The 20,823-nt window shown below is 42.2% G+C and overlaps 1 protein-coding gene across 5 annotated transcripts in view; it reads right to left on the bottom strand.

Moving 5' to 3' along the window:
- The window catches only part of KCNT2 (potassium sodium-activated channel subfamily T member 2), a 229,665-nt gene that overhangs the window by 54,779 nt on the left and 154,063 nt on the right, over nt 1-20,823 (bottom strand). For all 5 annotated transcript variants that reach the window (XM_081865759.1, XM_081865761.1, XM_081865762.1 and 2 more), the window contains 2 exons: nt 15,924-16,032; nt 1,700-1,808 (listed from right to left, as the gene is read on the bottom strand). In XM_081865759.1, the coding sequence (XP_081721885.1) occupies nt 1,700-1,808; nt 15,924-16,032 (218 nt within the window). The remainder of the gene's footprint in view (nt 1-1,699; nt 1,809-15,923; nt 16,033-20,823) is intronic.

Here is a 20,823-nt window from a genome sequence, read left to right as displayed (position 1 = left end):
AGGAAAAAGAAGAATGATAAATAATACTGAAAAAGAAAAAAAAAGAAGAGGAAAATTGACTTCCAACTAACTCCATGTTGATCTTTATTCCTCATATCACTGATTGTCTGTAAGGATTAAATTTTTGGAGAAATATTCTAATTACCTGTGAGATTTTTATTCTAAGCTAAACAAGTATGAATCTGAGAATCAGTTCTCTTCATATAATTCATAAAGACTTCCCATTCTCTCCTTATTTTCTCGTTAGAATAATTTCTTATTAAACCTGTAAGTTCGGCCAATTCAATATATTCTTGAATATCTTGACTTTTTAATTTTCTTAAGCAGACCCAGCATTCAACTTGAGCACCTGATCCAGCACCTTAATACGGTCAAGTAGCCAGAAATAAATTTACAGGAATTATTTCTTTCTTATTATTTGTTCTATTATTCTCTGACTGAAAACATCCCACACCGCCATACTTTGAGTCATGTGGTAACAATCATACCAGCCAAAAAAGTCTACAATGTGAGAGGGTCCCGCCCTATCCACTCCTACTGCTAACATAATAAAGGCACACTACTCTACTAAAGGGAAGCGGGTGGCGCTGTGGGTTAAACCACAGAGCCTAGGACTTGACGATCAGAAGGTCGGCGGTTCGAATCCCCGTGACGGGGTGAGCTCCCGTTGCTCGGTTCCTGCTCCTGCCAATCTAGCAGTTCGAAAGCATGTCAAAGTGCAAGTAGATAAATAGGTACCGTTCCAGCGGGAAGGTAAACGGTGTTTTTGTGCGCTGCTCTGGTTCGCCAGAAGTGGCTTAGTCATGCTGGCCACATGACCCGGAAGCTGTACGCCGGCTCCCTTGGCCAATAAAGCAAGATCAGCGCCGCAACCCCAGAGTCGGACACAACTGGACCTAATGGTCAGGGGTCCCTTTACCTTTACCTTTTACTCTACTAAAAAGGTGTCTTTGCTTTCATACCTTTTGCTATTTTTATTTTATTGATTATGGAATATGACGTCCCTATTTTTATCAGAGAAATGTTGGAGGGTATGGGATTGAAAACTTGCTTCCAGTCTCATAAGAGAAATGTTTTCTGGGGGAGCAACACAGGCAGAACTTCCCACAGTACAGTGCAAGGAGAAAGACATAAGGCTTTATCTCCAGCAGATGGGGAGGAATATAGATGGCAAAGCTATTCCTAAAACAGCCACGTCATAAACAAGGCCTAAAAACACTCCTTAAACTAAGGAAAGATACAAGATATGAGATCAATAAACCAGCTTCTCCCAGTAATCCATTTGGAAACCCAGACTGTTCTGCCAATTGAACAGCACAGCAACACAGTTCTAAATATAGAGGGAAATGTTTGGTCACCTGAATAAGTTCTTCTAAGAAAAATAAAATAAAATGTGATTTTCACAGACGGACACTTCTAGTGTGCACCTGCAACAGCAGCTCATATTTTTTTAAAAAAATAATTATATTTTATTAATTTTTCCATACAGTCGTACCACATTACAATTTCTGTTAAACTTTTCGATTTTTTGACTTCCTTCGGCTTCTCTGCCAATCATTCGAAATTTAATTTCTTTAAATACACATTTCCAAATTTTGATATTGCCTTTATACCTACCCCCCTCTTATATTTTTCTTTTTTACAATATTTCTTATTTTATCACAGAGCAGATAATAATTTTAAGGAATTTTATACTTACTGCCCTCTTGAGGTATGAACTAACAAGGTGATGAGCGTGGATGTAGCTGGGCAAATACAGTTTAAAGCTAGCATTGCATATTTGAATTCCTCTTCGCACACAACGTGATCTGCAAGAAAAGCGGGAGAATTTTATGTAAGGCATGAATTGCTAGCTGGCAGCCCACAGGGCAGGTGTGGGCCCTGAAGTAATTTTACATTCTCTCTAGTGGTCCTGCCAAGTTTGAGCCAAGGCTTTGTAAAATGCCTTTGCGCAGTTGCACTTGTAAGCAAAAGGGTGAGAAGGAGAAGTGTTCTACAATGTCAATATTGCATCTTTGCTTTGTATTTTGAACAGGGTAGCAAGCAGATAAAGAGAGGGACTTCGTGGTGGTGGTGGTGCCATATCTGTAGAATGCTCTCCCTTGGGAGGACCACCCAACACCTGGGATGTATTTTTTAGTGCCAAGCAAATACCGTTTTAAACATTTTCTCAAGACTTTTAATCATTGTTGCATTGTCTTATTTGCACGTCGAGGTCCCCAAGCCACCCCAATAACTCACACCACACACATCATTTTTTGTTTAAGGTATTTGGCATGAATTTGGCCACAACTTTATTTAATTACACACATGTGAGTGGTTGCTTAGGCACTGGTTACGACTATCTGTCCTTGACCCAGGGACAAAACTGACTTCCAGATTCCAGCAGAAGCCAGTCAGGGAAGACAATATTGGGGAGAAAAGAAGCTGGGCATCAGTCCCTCATTTCTCACCCTCATGCCCTAGGGGCTTGCACGGCCCAAGTCCAATGCCAGGGACTAGGACAAAAGGATGGCAAGCCCCTGGATTCCTTTAATGGAATCCCCTATGCAGCACCACCATTGGAGGGGTAGACACTTACCCCTCCACCAACCAATTTTAACCAATGCCTAACTGCCAACCTTACAAGTTGTGACAATTTGCTACGCAGTAGGCAAAAAACCAAATGGTCCAGCCAATCAGCCAAATGGACAAAATTTCTACCAGGCCCCTGCCCGAAAAGCAGACGACCCCATGACAGGCATAGCAAGGTCAGAGAGCAATGAACCCCCCCCCCTTTTTCAGGGAGGGTGGGTGGGTGATGCGGTGCACGCAGCCCAAGAGAGCTGTGTGCCCTGTATTTAAGCCCTCTGACCCCTCCCCCCAATTTGCAACATAACAAACTCCCCAGCAACACACTTTTGCCCAATCACAGCTCGTGGCCTTTAACCAAACAACAGTGGGGTGGCTGCAAGCCCCCACCACAACACGTGCTCTCTGTTATGGAGAACACGCTTTGTCCCACTTACATTTATACCCCACTTATTTGCCCACTTACATTTATGCCCCACTTACATATATTTCATAATGGAAGCAAAACTGGCATACACATGGTTCTGAAATGGTCACCCATTCATGTCCTGATAATACTCAGAGCTGTTGAAAATTATAGGGATGGAACCACCTAAAATGTATAGAAATTTATCCATGTATGCGACTACAGCGGCAAGAATGTTACTTGCCCAAAAATGGAAAGAAGAAGAAATTCCAGTGAAAGAAGAATGGATACAAAAACTTATGGAATATGCAGCAATGGTGAAACTTACCGGAAGAATAAGAAATCAAGATAACAAACTTTTTATAAAAGAATGGAAATGGTTTATTGAATATTTACAGATAAACTGTAAACAGATAAAAACACTGGCAGGATTATCGTAATAACCTGCAGCTACATAAGAGTATATATTTAAAGAAGATGAATAAATGAGTAAGCTAAGTTAATTTGGATATGCAAAAGATATTAAAAATAAATTTAAGGAACTGCGGAAAGAGGGGGAAGGAAGTCAAGTTTTGAAATGTCAAAATGATTGTAAAATCAGTGAAATGTATATATATCTGAAAAGTAATTTTTTTATAAAAAAAGAAGACTCAGAGATGCTTAGCTTCTTCAAACTGGTGGCCACATGTGTGTTTAGACGTGGGGCGGATCTACACTCATGGTTTTTAACGTTAAGGAAGGGTTAAGGAATGGTTTTTGATAACGTATATGGACATAAGGCATCCTATTTTTAATATTCATAATGCATAATGTGACACCAGAAGTTTCAGCAGAGCAATTAGCAACCACCAGCAGGGAAACAGTGTTTTGACTATATAAAAAAAACCAAGGTAAAAAACGCTCTAATTCACAAGTATGACCTGTGACGTTTCAGAACGACATATCCAATATCATTCTAATAACATTAAATAGGTCAGTGTAGATTCAGCCCTGCTGTTTCCATTCACTACTCTTTATGAGTTGTTTTTGTGGTAGTCTGCTATGATATACAATAACAAAACAAATTCCTTCCAGTAGCACCTTAAAGACCAACTAAGTCAGTTCTTGGTATGAGCTTTCGTGTGCATGCACACTTCTTCAAGAATTTAAGTTAAGTTAGTTTCCATTTATCTGCTACGCTATTGAGAGAGGAGGAGAGAGGAGTGTGATGACTATCACATTTGTCATTTTGGATGGATCCATTTTTGTGTAACCCTCTGTCAGAGTGAAAGTATCAGCCTATGTACCATTGTCTTGAACTGAGGTAACATTTAACTATAGTGCATATTATTATTTATTTCTTCTTTCTGTTTATATATTTTACTGCTTACCCTTTTTTGCAGAATCTCAGTAAAAGCAATTCTTTTTAAAAAGAGAGAGAGTGATGCTGTTTAAAAATGCGCATTTAAAAAGTAACATTTAGCCTAAGTTAGTTCTAGACTTGTTTTATATATGTATATATCCATGTACTCAAGTTCATGGTTATGATATTACATTTCAAAGCTATAAAAATGTGGACGCACAGCCGTGAAAAAGAAATTGAAATGCAGCTCCTTGATTCATTTCTATAATTAAAAACAAAACGAGGCAAAACATAAGATTAGCCTCAGCCGCATATGTCTCTCCTACATAAATACATTTTTAAATGGTAATAGGAAGAAATTAATTTGTGGTTAGAAAAATATATTATGAATATTGTGCTCTCATATTGCATGATCACATCCCACACAGATGCTCACAGGACACAACAGCAGAAGCAGACTTTGGGAATACTTGATAGGACAGAGCCCTGAGCGAAGCCAAAGTTTGGTGCCCCCAAATGAATATTCTCAATGATGGATCTTCTCAATTTTGTGCTCTGCTAGGCTCAATGTTCTGTGTGGGGTAACTGCCAACATTGCCCTAAATCTGGTGCTGACAACTGAGCAGATTTGGGGGACCTTTGGCCCTCTAGATATTGCTGAACTATAACTCCCAACATCCTTGGCCATGCTTGTTAGGGAGTTGTAGTGCAACAGCATCTTACCCACACCTGCAACAGAGCAGGTAAAGGTAAAAGTTAAAGGACCTCTGGACGGTTAAGGCCAGTCAAAGGTGACTATGCGGTTGCGGCACTCATCTCGCTTTCAGGCCGAGGGAGCCGGCGTTTGTCCACAGACAGCTTTCTAGGTCATGTGGCCAGCATGATTAAACCGCTTCTGGTGCAACGGGACAGCAGGATGGAAACCAGAGTGCACGGAAATGCTGTTTACCTTCCCGCCGCAGTGGTACCTATTTATCTACTTGCACTGGTGTGCTTTCGAACTGCTAGGTTAGCAGGAGCTGGGACAGAGCAACGGGAACTCACCCCGTCGTGGGGATTTGAACCACTGTGGTTTAGACCACAGTGCCACCCCCATCCCATTTCTGCAATAGAGCATTTGGTCATGAGACATTCATTGCTCTTGCTATTCTCTTCTATGTTACTCCAGTTTCGTACCCCCCACCACCTGCCTTTGACTTTTCCACTGTTTAAATTTAGATGGGTCAAACTCCTTTTCTTTTCTTTTTTGCTAACATTGTTCTAGAAGTTGAATGCACATTTCTGGAGTTAGATAAGCACTGGCACCTTTTTTAAAAAAAATTAGAATGTTAAGAGAGTGGCAGTTACTGTAACAACTTCATGGAGAACAATGGCATACTTTTTCCTATATAAAAAAAGCCCTGCTAAGGTGGCAATGGTGGCAGTGAATAATTTGCAGAGATGCCATTCATACTGGCAGCCAGTGCTATCTAGAAAAAGAGGTGCCAGAACTCACCATGAATGCCTCCTGTGTTCTCTTATAATGGCAATGGTGCCCACCTGAGAGGTGCCAGAACTGAGTTCCGGCAAGTTCCGGCAGGGGGACAGGGGACTTGCTAGCAGCCATAGTATGTAAGCCAGCTCTCCCAAGTCTCTGAATCCAACAAAATTCATTTCTGTCTTATTTATGACCTGAGAAGTTAAATAACCTTGAAAATGGATACATGTTAAGTGGTCTTTACTCCCACTGAAGAAATGAGACTATTCCTGATTTCAGTGATCTCAGGTTTCACAAATGTTCCCCTGCCTCATGCAAATCAATTGAGTAAATTCAAATGCTTAATTGGTTTGCTGACAGTTTGAGGCTATACTGACAGAAATACAGCCATCACTTCTCTCTGAAATAAATGCATTCTACAAGCAGCACAGTACCTTAGGTCTAATCTTTTCTCTGTATAACACAATAAAAAGTACTTTTAAAAGTTGTTGGTATAACGAGTAATAGCTTTGATTCTCCACCCCCAGCTCCCCATTTCTTTATTTTTTACTTTCAGAACAATCTTCCATTTTTCTTATCCCTAAATTGCTTTTTAGAAGTATGACTTTTCTCTGTAGGGTTATCTCATTTTCACGTTCCCAGAAATATTGATTTCCACTAACTTAATCCACATCTCAATTTGAGAGGAAAACCTAATCTAGTCACTGTTGGGCTTCTGAGTTAGATTTCTTTTTCTCATTCGCGGACTGCAAAGTACTTTATCTCCAAACTGTGCATAGGCAACGTAAGATGCAGTCCTGTCTATAGTACATGCATTATTCTGTTTTTGCTGGATAACTCTAGAGTTTTATTCAGATTCTATCGAAAAGAGCAGGTATTCTATCGAAAAGAGCACACATGCACCTGAAACTCTATTACACCTTACATATTGCATAAAACAGGGAAATAATCTTGAAACTCAAATACCCAAGGGACATCAACCGTAACCTGTCCTGTTTTAATATGATTGTTGTTGAGCTGGTTCACATGTAACACTAAGCCAAACTATGGCTTAGTATGAGTGTGCAAGCTTGAGGGATCCCAAAGACAAGACTGTGGCAGCTGCATTCCACCTTCAGTCTTCCTCCTGCTGCATGGATATACACCAAGTGATGGCTTGGTTTAGCATGCCATTGAAACCCAGGCTCATGCTTTGTTGCTCTCCAAACAAACCACAAGTTTAAATCCTAAAACAAACCTTGGTTACAGCTTCAAGGACGCGGGTGGCACTGTGGTTTAAACCACTGAAGCTCTTGGGCTTGCCGATCAGAAGGTCAGCGGTTCGAAACCGTGTGACGGGGTGAGCTCCTGTTGCTCTGTCCCAGCTCCTGCCAACCTAGCAGTTCGAAAGCACACCAGTGCAAATAGATAAATAGGTACCGCTGTGGCGGGAAGGTAAATGGCGTTTCCATGCACTCTGGCTTCTATCACGGTGTCCCATTGCACCAGAAGCGGTTTAATCATGCTGGCCACATGACCTGGAAAGCTGTCTGTGGAGAAACACCGGCTCCTTCAGCCTGAAAGTGAGATGAGTGCCGCAACCCCATAGTGGCCTTTCACTGGTCCTTTCCCTTTCACTTTTTTACAGCTCCTGGTTTGAATGGAGCAAGACAAGGCATGAACAGACCCTCCAAGTGTGCCTATTTTCCAGGGACAGTCCTGGATTTACAGAAGCCATCCCGTTTTCTCAACTGATCATGGTATGTCCCTAAGGAAACCATTTATGGAGGAGAGAAATCCTGTCCCCCAATCCAAGGAGATATGTACAACCTGTAGAAGGCAGCCCTGTATAGGGAAGTGGTTTTTTTTTAACATTTAATGTTTTATTATATTTTTATAGATGTTGGAAGCTGCCCATAATGGCTGCGGCAACCTAGTCAGATACGCAGGGTATATATAATAAAATAATAATTATTATTATTATTATTATTATTATTATTATTATTATTATTATTGAATAGGGCATCCCTATTTTCATCAGAAAAATGTTGGAGGGTATGCATGAGCCTCAGTTTGGATTGCATGATAAGCCAAAGCATGGTTTAGCTCACAGCAATGCAGGAGGAGGAGGAGGAAGGGAGGGAGGGAGGAAGAGCAAAGTGACTGTAATCTGGCTTGTTCCCACTAAGCTATAGCTTGGCTTAGCAATATGTGTGAATCAGTTCATTGTTGCAGCATGCATCACAATCCTGTTGTATGTTTGCTTAACTAAGTTTGCATTGATTTGCAGGCATAACAACACGTAAGCGGTACTAAACACAGTTTATACGATTGGTCTCATGGGGCTTTTTCAGATCAGGAAGTATGGGCAACGGGGGAGACTGAGGAGATGTTTACTGAAAAGAAAAGTTCATCCACCATCCTTGGCCACCTTGCAACAAACAATAAGGTCAGGTCAAAATCCTTCTGCCACAGACAATCTAAAGGAATTCTCAAGCAACTTGAGAATGAAGCAGAAAGATGGAAGCCTCTTTTGTCAAAGAAGGAAATCATCTGTAATAAGGGATGATGTTATAGGATTGGGGGCCTTATTATTATTATTATTATTATTATTATTATTAATAATAATAATAATATATTATTCCCTGTTCAGGGAAGTTTTTAATCTGTGATATTTTAATGTATTTCTGGTTTTTATGGAAGCCGCCCAGAGTGGCTGGGGAAACCCAGCCAGATGGGCGGGGTACAAATAATAAATTATTATTATTATTATATTATATCATAATCATCAATATTATTATTATTATTATTCTATTAGAAATCTGAAGGGACAAGAAATTAACCAATTTCTACCACCAGGAACAGAATGCAATTGCAGTCCTTGATAAGCAATGTGTCCAACTAAGGCCTGAATATCTACTATCTATCTACCTATCTATCTAATCACACAGTTCGATTTCAGGGAATCTAAAGTCATTTATGCTCTGTGAGGGTGCACCTATGCATTACAAAACAACAATAACAACCCATAAGGCTGTCTGGCATTGCTACTCCCTCTTCTTCCATATCATTCAAGGCAACTTACCTTTGCCCTGATCATTTTCAATTTCATTTATTCAGCTCTATCACTCAGTGATGTCAGATCAACAAATGAATTGAATTAGGCATCATAGAGAAGACGGAACCCAATATTTGACTCTGCCCCATTTGTGTTACATGCAGTTTTGGCCCCACTTGCTTTATTGCACTATTTGACCAAGCTATGACAATCCGATGTGTTATTTTACCCAAATTGTCAGAGATAGAGCTGTTCATTGAAGGCGACGTCCAGTTACTCTTGACTGGTAATTGCATGAGATTTCTGAACAAAGGGAACATTGGGGAAATGTAATGAGGAGAATAATAGGAGCCAAAAGACAAAAAGAACCTCCTGTTACAATTTAGTGCATTTAATGAGCCACAGAGAGGGATGCAATTCTGTAATAGAAAATTTCTAGCTCTTTTCACTTCTGTACTTAACTGCTGGGCCAGTTCAGCAAATTAAGTGTTTAGACACCCAGGTAGGAGATATAGCTGGGGGGGGGGGAATGAATGGTTTTGCTAGTATGGAAGAAAGATAGAAAGGATTGTCCCATTCTAAAACACTGCTGGGCTTAGCACAAATAATGGGCATACAGTGGTGCCTCAGCTTACATACGCTTCAGGTTACATATGCTTCAGGTTACAGACTCCGCTAACCCAGAAATAGTACCTCTGGTTAAGAACTTTGCTTCAGGATGAGAACAGAAATCATGCGGCAGCACAGCAGCAGCAGGAGGCCCCATTAGCTAAAGTGGTGCTTCAGATTAAGAACAGTTTCAGGTTAAGAACTGAAGGAATGGGTTTCCCAAACCCAAAACTGACTTTGCAGGCAGTTTGAAACTGCACCAAAATCCCTATTTTTCCTTAGCTAAAATGCTTTAGCATTTGAGCTCTTGAGCCAAAACCCAGCTGTATAAACAAGTGCTCAGATCCCTCTCCTTTATCAGTTTGTGATGGCAAGGATGGACTTCACTGTACCAGTAGAACAGGGAAGACGTGTCTGTGCCTTATCTTATATCCTGACCACAAAAGACGCACAGACCTAGTCTGGGAACAGCGTCAGAGGGTGTTCTTGGAGATGGTGACCTCTTGCTCCAAGATAAGAGTAGGAACAGGAATAACCTTTTATGGTCAGAAGTATAGGAAGGAATACCCTTTTATGGTTAAGAGTGCCGGAGCAGGAACATCTGTGATGTCAACCTGCATGTACAAGCTGACATGGCTGGATTCCTGGGGAAGGGGGGAGAGGGTGCCTTTTGGATATATATACTGCATGTAATCTCTCATTTCTTTGGACTTGCTGTGGACTGAGCATGCAAGTGCCTTTCTGCTGTTCCAGAGAGCAGAAATAAAGAACTCTTTCTCTGAACCAACCCTTGGTGTCATTTGACTTCCTTCCTCCTGTCCGGGAGCAACGCAGACCCAATCGGTGAATGCTGATAAGGCTACAGAACGGACCTCTGGAACAAATTAAGTATGTAACCAGAGGTACCGCTGTACTGTAAGTGTAAATGCATAGAAGGTTTCTAGCACATTTGAGAGCCATGTGGATCCTTCTGTATGGCAGAGGAAAGGGCTGAACAGAATGAACTTTTACTAACTACTGTTTGTTTGGTATTCTACATTTTCCCAACTGGGCTGGTACACGATGATTGCACATGTTATTACACATCACTTAGGCAAAGCACTGTGTAAATATGATAATTGCTGCCACCTGGTTTTCTTGCTTTGTAAGTGCCCAATTACAGGATTAGGGTTGCTTACATGGATGGGAAGCCAACTAAGTGATATTGAGGAACAGGAAGTAACCTGAAGCTAAACGAACAAAATCCTGGAAGGTGTTTATGCCTTCACAGATGTATTCATCAAGCAGATATGAAAATGTTAAACTACTGCCCAAATCACAGTATATAAGAATAATTGATTTACTTATTGGAGCTGGTAGATACTTCAAATGATTTTAGACTCATTTGATGATACTCCACTTGAAATGAAATTTATTGTTACAAAGTTACAAAATTATTAAGAATTTTTACTATTTCAATTAGCATAGACTTTTTGGTTCTGAAAATCATCATAAACCGCATCGGTGCTGCAATGCAGCTAAATCAAGCTGGGATGTTTCCACTGCAGAAACAGGGACAGATCCTGCAGAGGGATTTTCAGGAGACATGCCAAAAGAAGAATACAATAAAGCAGGTGGGGAGGGAAACTTTTGAAAAATTCCTTTGTTGTTTTCAGTACTTTGTGTGCTACAAAATAGTTGCAAACCTCAGAATGTGAACTAGTTTCATTGAAATTGTGATGGCCTGGGAATCTGATTCAGAAGCTGAACCTGAGGAGTCCCAGCCTGCACAGGAGTCCCCGCCTCCAGGGCTGGCTGAGCTGGGGCAGGGGCTTGAACCTGAAGGGCCCTCACCTGTGCTGGATCCTCAGGAGCAGACACCAGATGCATCCACTCTGGCTCCGGAGTGATCGAGGACCCAATGCCTGCAGGTGCTCCTCTCCCAGCCCTGTCAGGGGAAGGTGAGTCTCCCCCTGGGTCCAGTAACCCTCCAGCCTCTCCTGAGCTTCAGAGGCTCAGGGCAGAGAGGCAGAGGGAACTAAGTTCTATCAGGAGGAGTGCTCGCATTAAGGCCAGGAGAGGTGGGTCACCTGTGGGCCGGGACCACCCCTGGCCTCAGAGGAGATAAAGGCCAGTCAGCCCAGTCCCAGGTTGCAGGAGCAACGTCATTGTAAACCTGTTTCTGCCAGCACCCAGACCTGTTCTTCCGGAGTTCCCGACCATGCCCGGCTTTTTGCTTTGGACCCCACTTCGCCCTTGGTGGACAGTCTCTAGACCCTTGACCCAGGACCGGACTCTGACCACGCCTCACAGTAAATCCACCCCCCCGGGACCAGCACAGAAATGCATGATGTTCTGTTTGCCCTGATGTTTGCGAGTTTTAGCTGTGCTGTTTTGTTTATTAGCATTTATAAACTGCTTGATGTTTCAAAAATCTCTGAACCAAACAAAAACGTAAACCCTCAGCAATATAAAACACATGAAAACACATGGAAGTGAATAAAATAGAAAACCAGAGGATTCAAACATATCAAATAGGGTCAGCCCATCAGTGAGGCACAAAGCCATTTGCCTTGGGTGGCATTGCTGCTGTTGCATTGTGATGGTAGCGCAGGCACAGATGAGGATGTTGTTGCAGTGGCAGGGCTAGCAGCATCATATGCGCAATGGTGGGAGGAGGGACGGGACAGGAAGGAACCATAGATCTGCAGTGGGGGCATCATGGAAATGGAGTCAGTGGCGTTTTGCCCACAGTGGCAGAATGTCTTAGGCCAGCCCTGGGTTCAATCTTCTGCACCACAGAATTCACTTGGTGTCCTTCAACAAGACCCTCTTCTGGTCTGCATGTAGATTATTGTCTTCAAGTCGTGCTACAATTATGAATCAGGATGTTCAGTTGTAGCTCCATATCTCCCGTGGATTTTACTGTTTGGTGGCAGGGGACTTGCAAACACATGCAACCCTGATACAATTTATGTGCTGCCTCCTAGAAGTTGTTTTGATGTTGTAAAGGTAAGGTAAAGGACCCCTGGATGGTTAAGTTCAGTCAAAAGTGACTATGGGGTGTGGTGCCCATCTTGCTTTCAGGCTGAGAGAGCCAGCATTTGTCCACAGACAGCATGAATAAACCACTTCTGGCACAACGCAACACCATGATGGAAGCCAGAGCACATGGAAAACCATTTACCTTACCGCCACAGCGGTACCTATTTATCTACTTGCACTGGTGTGCTTTCGAACTGCTAGGTTGGCAGGAGCTGGGACAGAGCAACAGTACCTCACCTCGTTGCAAGGATTCAAACCACTGACCTTCCAGTCAGCAAGCCCAAGAGGCTCAGTGGTTTAGGCTGGGACCTTAGGTTGAAGAGTAACTAAGTAAATAAATTACTAGTAGTAGTAGTAATACAATGCCCATCATCCATGACCATTGGTCATGCTGGGTGGGTCTTAAGGGAGTCCAAAACATCTGGAAGGAACCACATTTTCTCTCCCTGCCTTGGATTAATAAAGTGCTTTCTATGGGTTCTGTCCTGGAAATGTCAAGCTACACTGATAGGAGTTGGTTAGCAAGGTTCACTTGCTTTGTTGTTGTTGTTTAGTCGTTTAGTCGTGTCCGACTCTTCATGACCCCATGGACCAGAGCACGCCAGGCACTCCTGTCTTCCACTGCCTCCCGCAGTTTGGTCAAACTCATGCTGGTAGCTTTGAGAACACTATCCAACCATCTCGTCCTCTGTCGTCCCCTTCTCCTTGTGCCCTCAATCTTTCCCAACATCAGGGTCTTTTCCAGGGAGTCTTCTCTTCTCATGAGGTGGCCAAAGTATTGGAGCCTCAGCTTCAGGATCTGTCCTTCCAGTGAGCACTCAGGGCTGATTTCCTTAAGAATGGATGTGTTTGATCTTCTTGCAGTCCATGGGACTCTCAAGAGTCTCCTCCAGCACCGTAATTCAAAAGCATCAATTCTTCGGTGATCAGGTCGCCACTTGCTTTAGGACCACTATTTTAGGAAACACCAACGATTACTGCATATACTGAGTATAATGGGTAGACCAGAGATGTGGAACCTGAGGCACTCTAGATGTTGTCAGATCACAACCTCCATTAGCCCTTACCATAGCCTATGTTAGTTGGGGCTGATAGTCCAACAACATTCAGAGAGCCACAGGTTCCCCATCCCTGGTATAGACCAATATTATTGGAAGAGGTAGGTCTTCTGGGAACCTCTGTATTCTGTACAAAAGCTACCATTCAGCGGATGCTTAATTTTTTTAAACAGCACTAGCTGCAAAGAGTGAAGAATCTAATAATATGTACACAAACATCTTTTTAAAATTATGCTTCCCACCAAAACTCAGCATAGCCTTTTTGAAGCTTTGAGATAGTTGAGAGACAGCATGTGTACAAAAGATCCTAAATATCAGTTACCTAAATTTTGTGCATTCTTTCATCTTAATTCCAATGTGAAAGTCTCTTCATTAATCTCAGCGGGTGCTTGTCAGGCTTTGAGTACACAGCAGGGACCACATGTTCCTGGAAAAAAGCCAGCCTTCCCCATTTCCTTTGCTTGACAAAGTGCCTTGTAAGAATATAGTGTGATGCACACAGAGGAGTCTCAGCTTAAGAAAATATTATCCTTAGACGCATATATTTCTGAAGAGATGCTGAGTGTTCCAGACATCAGAGGTACAAAAGTTACAAGCTCTTTATGACAATGCTATTTCACTTTTTCTCATCTTGAGTAAATAACAGTGTGTCCACATTTATGCTATAGCACAGAAGGATACCATAGCCCACTTTAAAATATTTGAAATATTAAGTGGTATATAGTTTTAAATAAACTACTAAATAGAGCAGGATAAAGTGCAGGAAAGGACAGCTAACAAACATTATTATGGGGCTGGCACAACTTCCCTACAAGAAAAATCCAAAGAATTCTTGGTTTCAAAAGAGATGGCTAATGGGAATAATAACAGAACGGTGGCTTTCAAAATTTATTTGGATAAGTCTGGGATGCTTGAAATCTTATCTTTTTAAGCTTTATCAGTAGTTCCTCAGTGAGAATATACATTACAGTGGTACCTCTGGTTATGAACTTAATTTGTTCTGGAGGTCCGTTCTTAACCTGAAACCGTTCTTAACCTGAGGTACCACTTTAGCTAATGTGGCCTCCCGCTGCCGCCGCCACGCAATTTCTGTTCTCATCTTGAAGCAAAGTTCTTAACCCGAAGTACTACTTCCAGGTTAGAGGAGTCTGTAACATGAAGTGTTTGTAACCCAAGGTACCACTGCACTTATTTGTAAACTACCCTGGCAATATTTAAGGATCGTAAATAAATCCATTGCATAAGAAGTAATCAGTAAAGCTTCCCTGAGAGATGTACACAAGGTGGTAAATCTATGTCTGGACTATATACAAAACAATCCCACACACACCAGGGGAAAGAGTTCTGGAGTGGCCTACCTGATATATTAGTTCTCTCTGTGCAGACATTTATCTGTTTAATTTTGTATATAGGAGCATTCAGCCATGTGAACACCCGCCTGTAGCCTGACGTGGTATAATCCAGACACAAGCTTACCACGTACCCTGCAAGTGTCCCAATTTTTCAGGGACAGTCCTGGAATTACAAAAGCCATTCCAGCTTCTGATTTGATCTAGGAATGTTCCTGTTTCCCCTGCTAGTGCTGCTGCCACTGAGCTTGGGAAGGAGGAGGATGAGACATCTGTGCCAAGCTGACGGCAGTGGCAAATGGGCACCCCGTTGCCTCTCCATCAGAGGTGGAACTAGCTGCTCCGGCACCTGGAGTGGCACACATTCTGTGCACCTGGGGGTGGTGGGGCTACCCACCCACAGGGGTGGGGCGAGCGGCGAGTGCCCCAAGGGGTGCCGTGAGTGGCAAGCATCCCAGGGGGGTGCCGCGAGTGTCCCAAGGGTTGCCACGAGCGGTGAGCATCCCAGGGGATTGCCACCAGCTGTGAGCATCCCAGGGGGGTGCCAGAAGTGGCAAACATCTCAGGGGGCGCTGCCCATGGTGAGTGTCCCAAGGGGGCAGGGCAGCAATGTCACCCGCCCAGGGATGACACCCAGGGCAGACCGCACCCACCACATCCCCTTCCTCTGCCAGTGCTCTCCATAGCTGCTGCTGCTGCTGTTGCCAGTCTCCTCCCTGGGGCAGCTCGTAGTCGCTGCTAGAGAGCGGGAGAGGAGTTGAGAGGCTGCCACTGCCAAGGCCCAACCCCATGTGATGTGCCAGCTTTGAGGGGCAGGCAGAGGGCAGGGCTGTCCTGGGTGGGAATACACAGGGAGCAGAGTGAGTGGAAAGGAAAATGGTTAAAAGCCCAAATTTGGGCATCAAACCTTGTTGAAATGAATTGTAACACCAAATGCATAAACAGGACAAAATGGAATTATGGGTGATCACATGTCAAAATGATGTGGGCAGACTGGAAATGTCCATCCCTACTGACCAAAGTGGATTATCACCAGTATCCCAGACATACCTGCAAATTTGATGTGGAACTTGTTTTCAGGCTTCAGTATCTGAACATACAGAGGACAGTTTGGTGCAAAATCTTTGACAGCCCAAGCTCTTAAAATAGTCTGATGATCCTAGGATGAAACAGAAGACACCATGTTTTCTAAAGCTCAAAATGGGAAATAATAATAATAATAATAATAATAATAATAATAATAATAATAATGGGATTTATCACGTTGGTTGAACTAACAGGTCATTGTTATTATGTTTTAAGAGAACCTTCTTGTTGGGACATATATGTTGGGAATTATCACTCCAGATTTCATACTTTTATTTATTTAGTGTAATGAAAAAGGAATTTCTATGGCTGTCAAACCAACAATCAATTATAATAAAAATCACAGGTAGATGCTATTGTCAAGAATAACACAAAGCAAGTGAGACTCGCAGGCTTCTCTCTTGGATAATTTTAATATAAATCAGTTGACCAAATAAAGATTTAGGAACATTTTCTGGCTCACTCGGGGTTCCAAAGAAATTTGGGAAACAGGTCAAGGTATCCTGGGCCTTGCAACTTCCCTCAGCTACTAATGTTTAGCATTGACATATGGTAAGAATGAGGAATTTGTGACCCTCCAGATGTTGTTGGACTACAACTTCCATCAGTCTCAGCCAGTATAGTCAATGGCATAGGATTATGGAAGTTGTAGTCTGGCAACATCAAGAGAGACACAGGTAATGTAACAATTACTGTTACATGAACCCATTAAAGTAATAAACAGGATTATTATCCCCTCACTGCAATGGAAGGGTGAAACTGAAATTGAGTCAATACAGATTTACATAAGGGCACCTGTTAAATGTTTGAATGAGGCAAAAATTGAGTTGGGAGAATGCTGGCTTGTAGAGTTTCTACTATTTGCTGGTACACCAGCTCTAAATATAAAATAATTGTGTTATTATGGATACTAGCATTGAAATTGAATGCCTGGTAGGTGTCCATGACAGCTACACAACCACCTTACAAGCAGAATCTCACCCGTGATTGAGGACATAGTTTCATAGTATAATTGTTTCTCTGCAATGATAGGGGAAAACCACTGATTCTCTAATGCAGCTAATGTAGAACTGCACCACCATATATGAAATATCCTCCTCAGTTGTAATTCTTAATTAATCCTATACAATATTAAAAGGGCATGAAAGAAACAGAAAATTCAAGAAAACCCTCAATGGACAAAGCGAACAATTTGTCATATATTTGAGATTAATATTTTGGCCTATCATCTCTGCACATCTGCCAATGACCAGATGTGATCCTGAAGCAATGTTTGTAATCTGAGGGAAAGATTTCTGTGGTGTAGGAACGTTTTGGTAAGAGAGAGTTTTCTTCAAAAATAAACAATCAATTGTGAAGCTGCTCTTGCTAATTAAATATAGTAAGGTAAAGGTAAACAGACCCCTGACCATTAGGTCCAGTTGTGACCGACTCTGGGGTTGCAGCACTCATCTCGCTTTATTGGCCAAGGGAGCCAGCGTACAGCTTCCGGGTCATGTGGCCAGTATGACTAAGCCACTTCTGGCGAACCAGAACAGTGCACAGAAATGCCATTTACCTTCCCGCCTGGATCAGTACCTATTTATCTACTGCACTTTGATGTACTTTCGAACTGCTAGGTGGGCAGGAGCTGGGACCGAACAACGAGAGCTCACCCCGTCGCAGGGATTCGAACCACCGACCTTCTGATTGGCAAGTCCTAGGCTCTGTGGTTTAACCCACAGCACCACCCATGTCCCTATTTAAAAATAGTAGAAAACTCAATAATCCTGGGCATTCATAGGGGTTCTCTTAGAGATTGCCCTTATGAGATTGGAAAACCATGCTTAGCAAGCGCTCAGTTCAGATTTACATGCATACCATTCTGTTAGAAGGAAGAGCAGCTGTACCTAGTCTGGGACCTCTGTTGAAAAATACAATATATCATTTTTGGTCCTATATATATTGCATAACACAAAACACATGTTCTGATGACATTAATATAAGTCTAGAAGGAAACTTTGTACAAATCAGAAAATTTGACCGAGGAAAATCTCTAAAAATTGTTCTAAATTGTTTAGATGAGGGATTGGGGCTCAAGTTAAAGGTAAAGGTACCCCTGACCATTAGGTCCAGCAGCGGACGACTCGGGTTGTGCGGTTATCTCGCTCTATAGGCCGAGGGAGCCAGCGTTTGTCCGCAGACAGCTTCCGGGTCATGTGGCCAGCATGACTAAGCCGCTTCTGGAGAACAAGAGCAGCGCACGGAAACACCATTTACCTTCCTGTTGGAACGGTACCTATTTATCTACTTGCACTTCACGTGCTTTCGAACTGCTAGGTGGGCAGGAGCTGGGACCGAACAACGGGAGCTCACCCCATTGCAGGGATTCGAACTCCTGACCTTCCGATCTGCAAGCCCTAGGCTCTGTGGTTTAGACCACAGCACCACCCGCATCCCAACAGGGATCAAGTTAGAACCATCCTATTCGTAACTAGGCATGTCAATGGAGGATAACTTAACAGAAGTGCTATGTTGGCTATATAATTATTAAATTACCATGTTGAGAAAACATAAAGTTAGACATTTTCAACCAAAATTGTTATAACAAATCACACATACACACACACACTTAAATATATGGGTTGTGTTTGATTAAATTATACAGAGTAGGCCCACTGAAAATAATGGACCTGTTTTAGCCATGCCAATTAATTTCATGGATCCGTTCTGAGTAGGACTAATGTTGAATCAAACCTGAGAAGGATGAGGATGGGTTGGTGGAATTTACTCATAAAAGACCAACAAATTCATCTAGTTTCCAAGAAATTTCATGTGTCTATATCTATGTATATTTCACTTTCATTTTATAATTCTACAATCAATTACTCTTAGCAAATATAAAGAGCTTGACTCAACAGGACTCAGATCAAATCAAACAGTGCTAATACATTTAAATGCTCCATTTTTGAATTGCTGTTAACGTCTAAAATGTTATTATCGGAGCTCCATATCAGTTTTTTCTCCTTTTCCCATTTTCAAAAGTACAATTGAGGGTAATTTCTGAGACCTAATGATGCTAAGGAATGAAATGGATTGTATAATCATAAGCTTGCTGGTGTCAGAAAAAGAGAAAGAAAGGACATCACTAGGAAGGGCTCCTTTGGTTTGGTACCCATATTAAAATCTCAGTCAAAAATTCAGGACCATAGATACTTTCAAATAACAGTGCTAATAAGTGCAGTTGGAGTAGAATAAGTCAGTTCTCACAGAGAAGTAAAACAGTGATGTAATGGGTGCCAAACACAGGAATTTGTTATGTTAAAATGGCTTCCAAGGCTTCCAATGGCTTCCAAGCAGGAACAGCTTTCAGATTTATTCATTTATTAGGTTAAGAATGGTTTGAAAGTGAATAAACCTTCCTGATCCAGAACTCAAAAAAGCAGCAGTAGGTCAGGGTCTGAGACAGAGAGGGACATCTCCCTCACAATTCAAAAGACAAGACCTCCAGGATGCAACATATTCCTCAACTGCCTGAGCACAATGCTATACATTAAAAAGTTGCTTCAGGGAAACTCAGAAGTGCTTGATGGGCAGTTTTGCCAGTTATGACATTCTCGGTGCATTCAATAAGAGGAAAATACTAACCAATTCCAGGAACAGAGGCAACAACACAGTGATAGAAGAAAACAGAACACAATGCCCTGGTTCTACCTGAAGAATATTAGGCAACCGAGTTAAGGGACCAGTAAATAGTATATAAAAATGTTGAGTCCCTTGCTCCATTTATACTGCTGATGGGGAAGCCACTGAAATGTGCCTCTTCTCTGTGCCCAGAGGTCCACAGGGGCATGGGCTGTAAAACCATTGCCATGAGGGGTGGAAATATAGATCACATTTGAGGATGTTTATTCAAACTTATTTCCTTCTATCTAAATGTAAGGTTTTTGGAGATTTGCTGGAATTAATCAGAAGCATGGTTGGAACTTAGACAAAAAAAGCAAGCCAACATTCTTCACAATGAGACAATAGTGGTCCAGACCGTGTACTACAAGAGGAGTGGAAGAGAAAGAGTGCACATGGACAGGAAATTCTGGGATGTAGAGTTAGAGCAACATGCTCTCTTACCCACTACAAGTCCCAGAGTTCCTGCCAGCACTTCCAGCGCACAGGAAAAGAAGGGTTGTCAGGATGTGGTAGCAAAAAGAAGGGACAGAGCACTCATACAAAAATCGACAACAGGTGTGTTAATTGTGGGACTGAGGCCTCTACAACTCCCCCTCTCCCAATGTCCACTGGGATGGAGCTCAGCTCCCCGCCCCAGTCATCACACATGCAACATGCATGTCACACTCACAGAAAGTTCATCACGCACGTGACATCAGCCCCCCAATGTTGGGTGCAACTCAAACCCCAAACCATAGGTAGGTGGGGGTTTTTCTTCTTCACAAAGCATAGAAGTGAAACCAGATCTCTGAAACAGAGAACAGTGTATAAAAGAGACTGCCTCTCAAGACAGAAGGATGTCAGCAAGTGCCTGGGAGAGATTTTTTTTTTTTAATGTCCTCAGATGTGCTATGGTTGCTTCCTCACCCCACATCTACACAAAAATATATATCTAGTAGAATTTAAACCCAGGATTATTCATGCCCTACACAAAATACTGTGTTCCTAGAACAACAAGCTAGATCCCAACTTTCTAGAGCACCTCATACTTAATACTTTTTCCGCATAAGGCTTAGAATGGCCTTCCCCAAGACCCAGTGGTATTTTTCTAGAGAAAGAGGTGCCATAAATCACCATGAATGCCTCTATTGTTCTCTTATAATGGCAATGGTGCCCACCTAAGAGGTGCCAGAACTGAGTTCTGGCAAGTTCTGGATAA

This window comes from Podarcis erhardii (genome assembly GCF_964252035.2).
Source record: "Podarcis erhardii genome assembly, chromosome: 6".
Classification (NCBI taxonomy): domain Eukaryota; kingdom Metazoa; phylum Chordata; class Lepidosauria; order Squamata; family Lacertidae; genus Podarcis; species Podarcis erhardii.
This window is presented reverse-complemented; position numbering and strand designations above follow the sequence as displayed.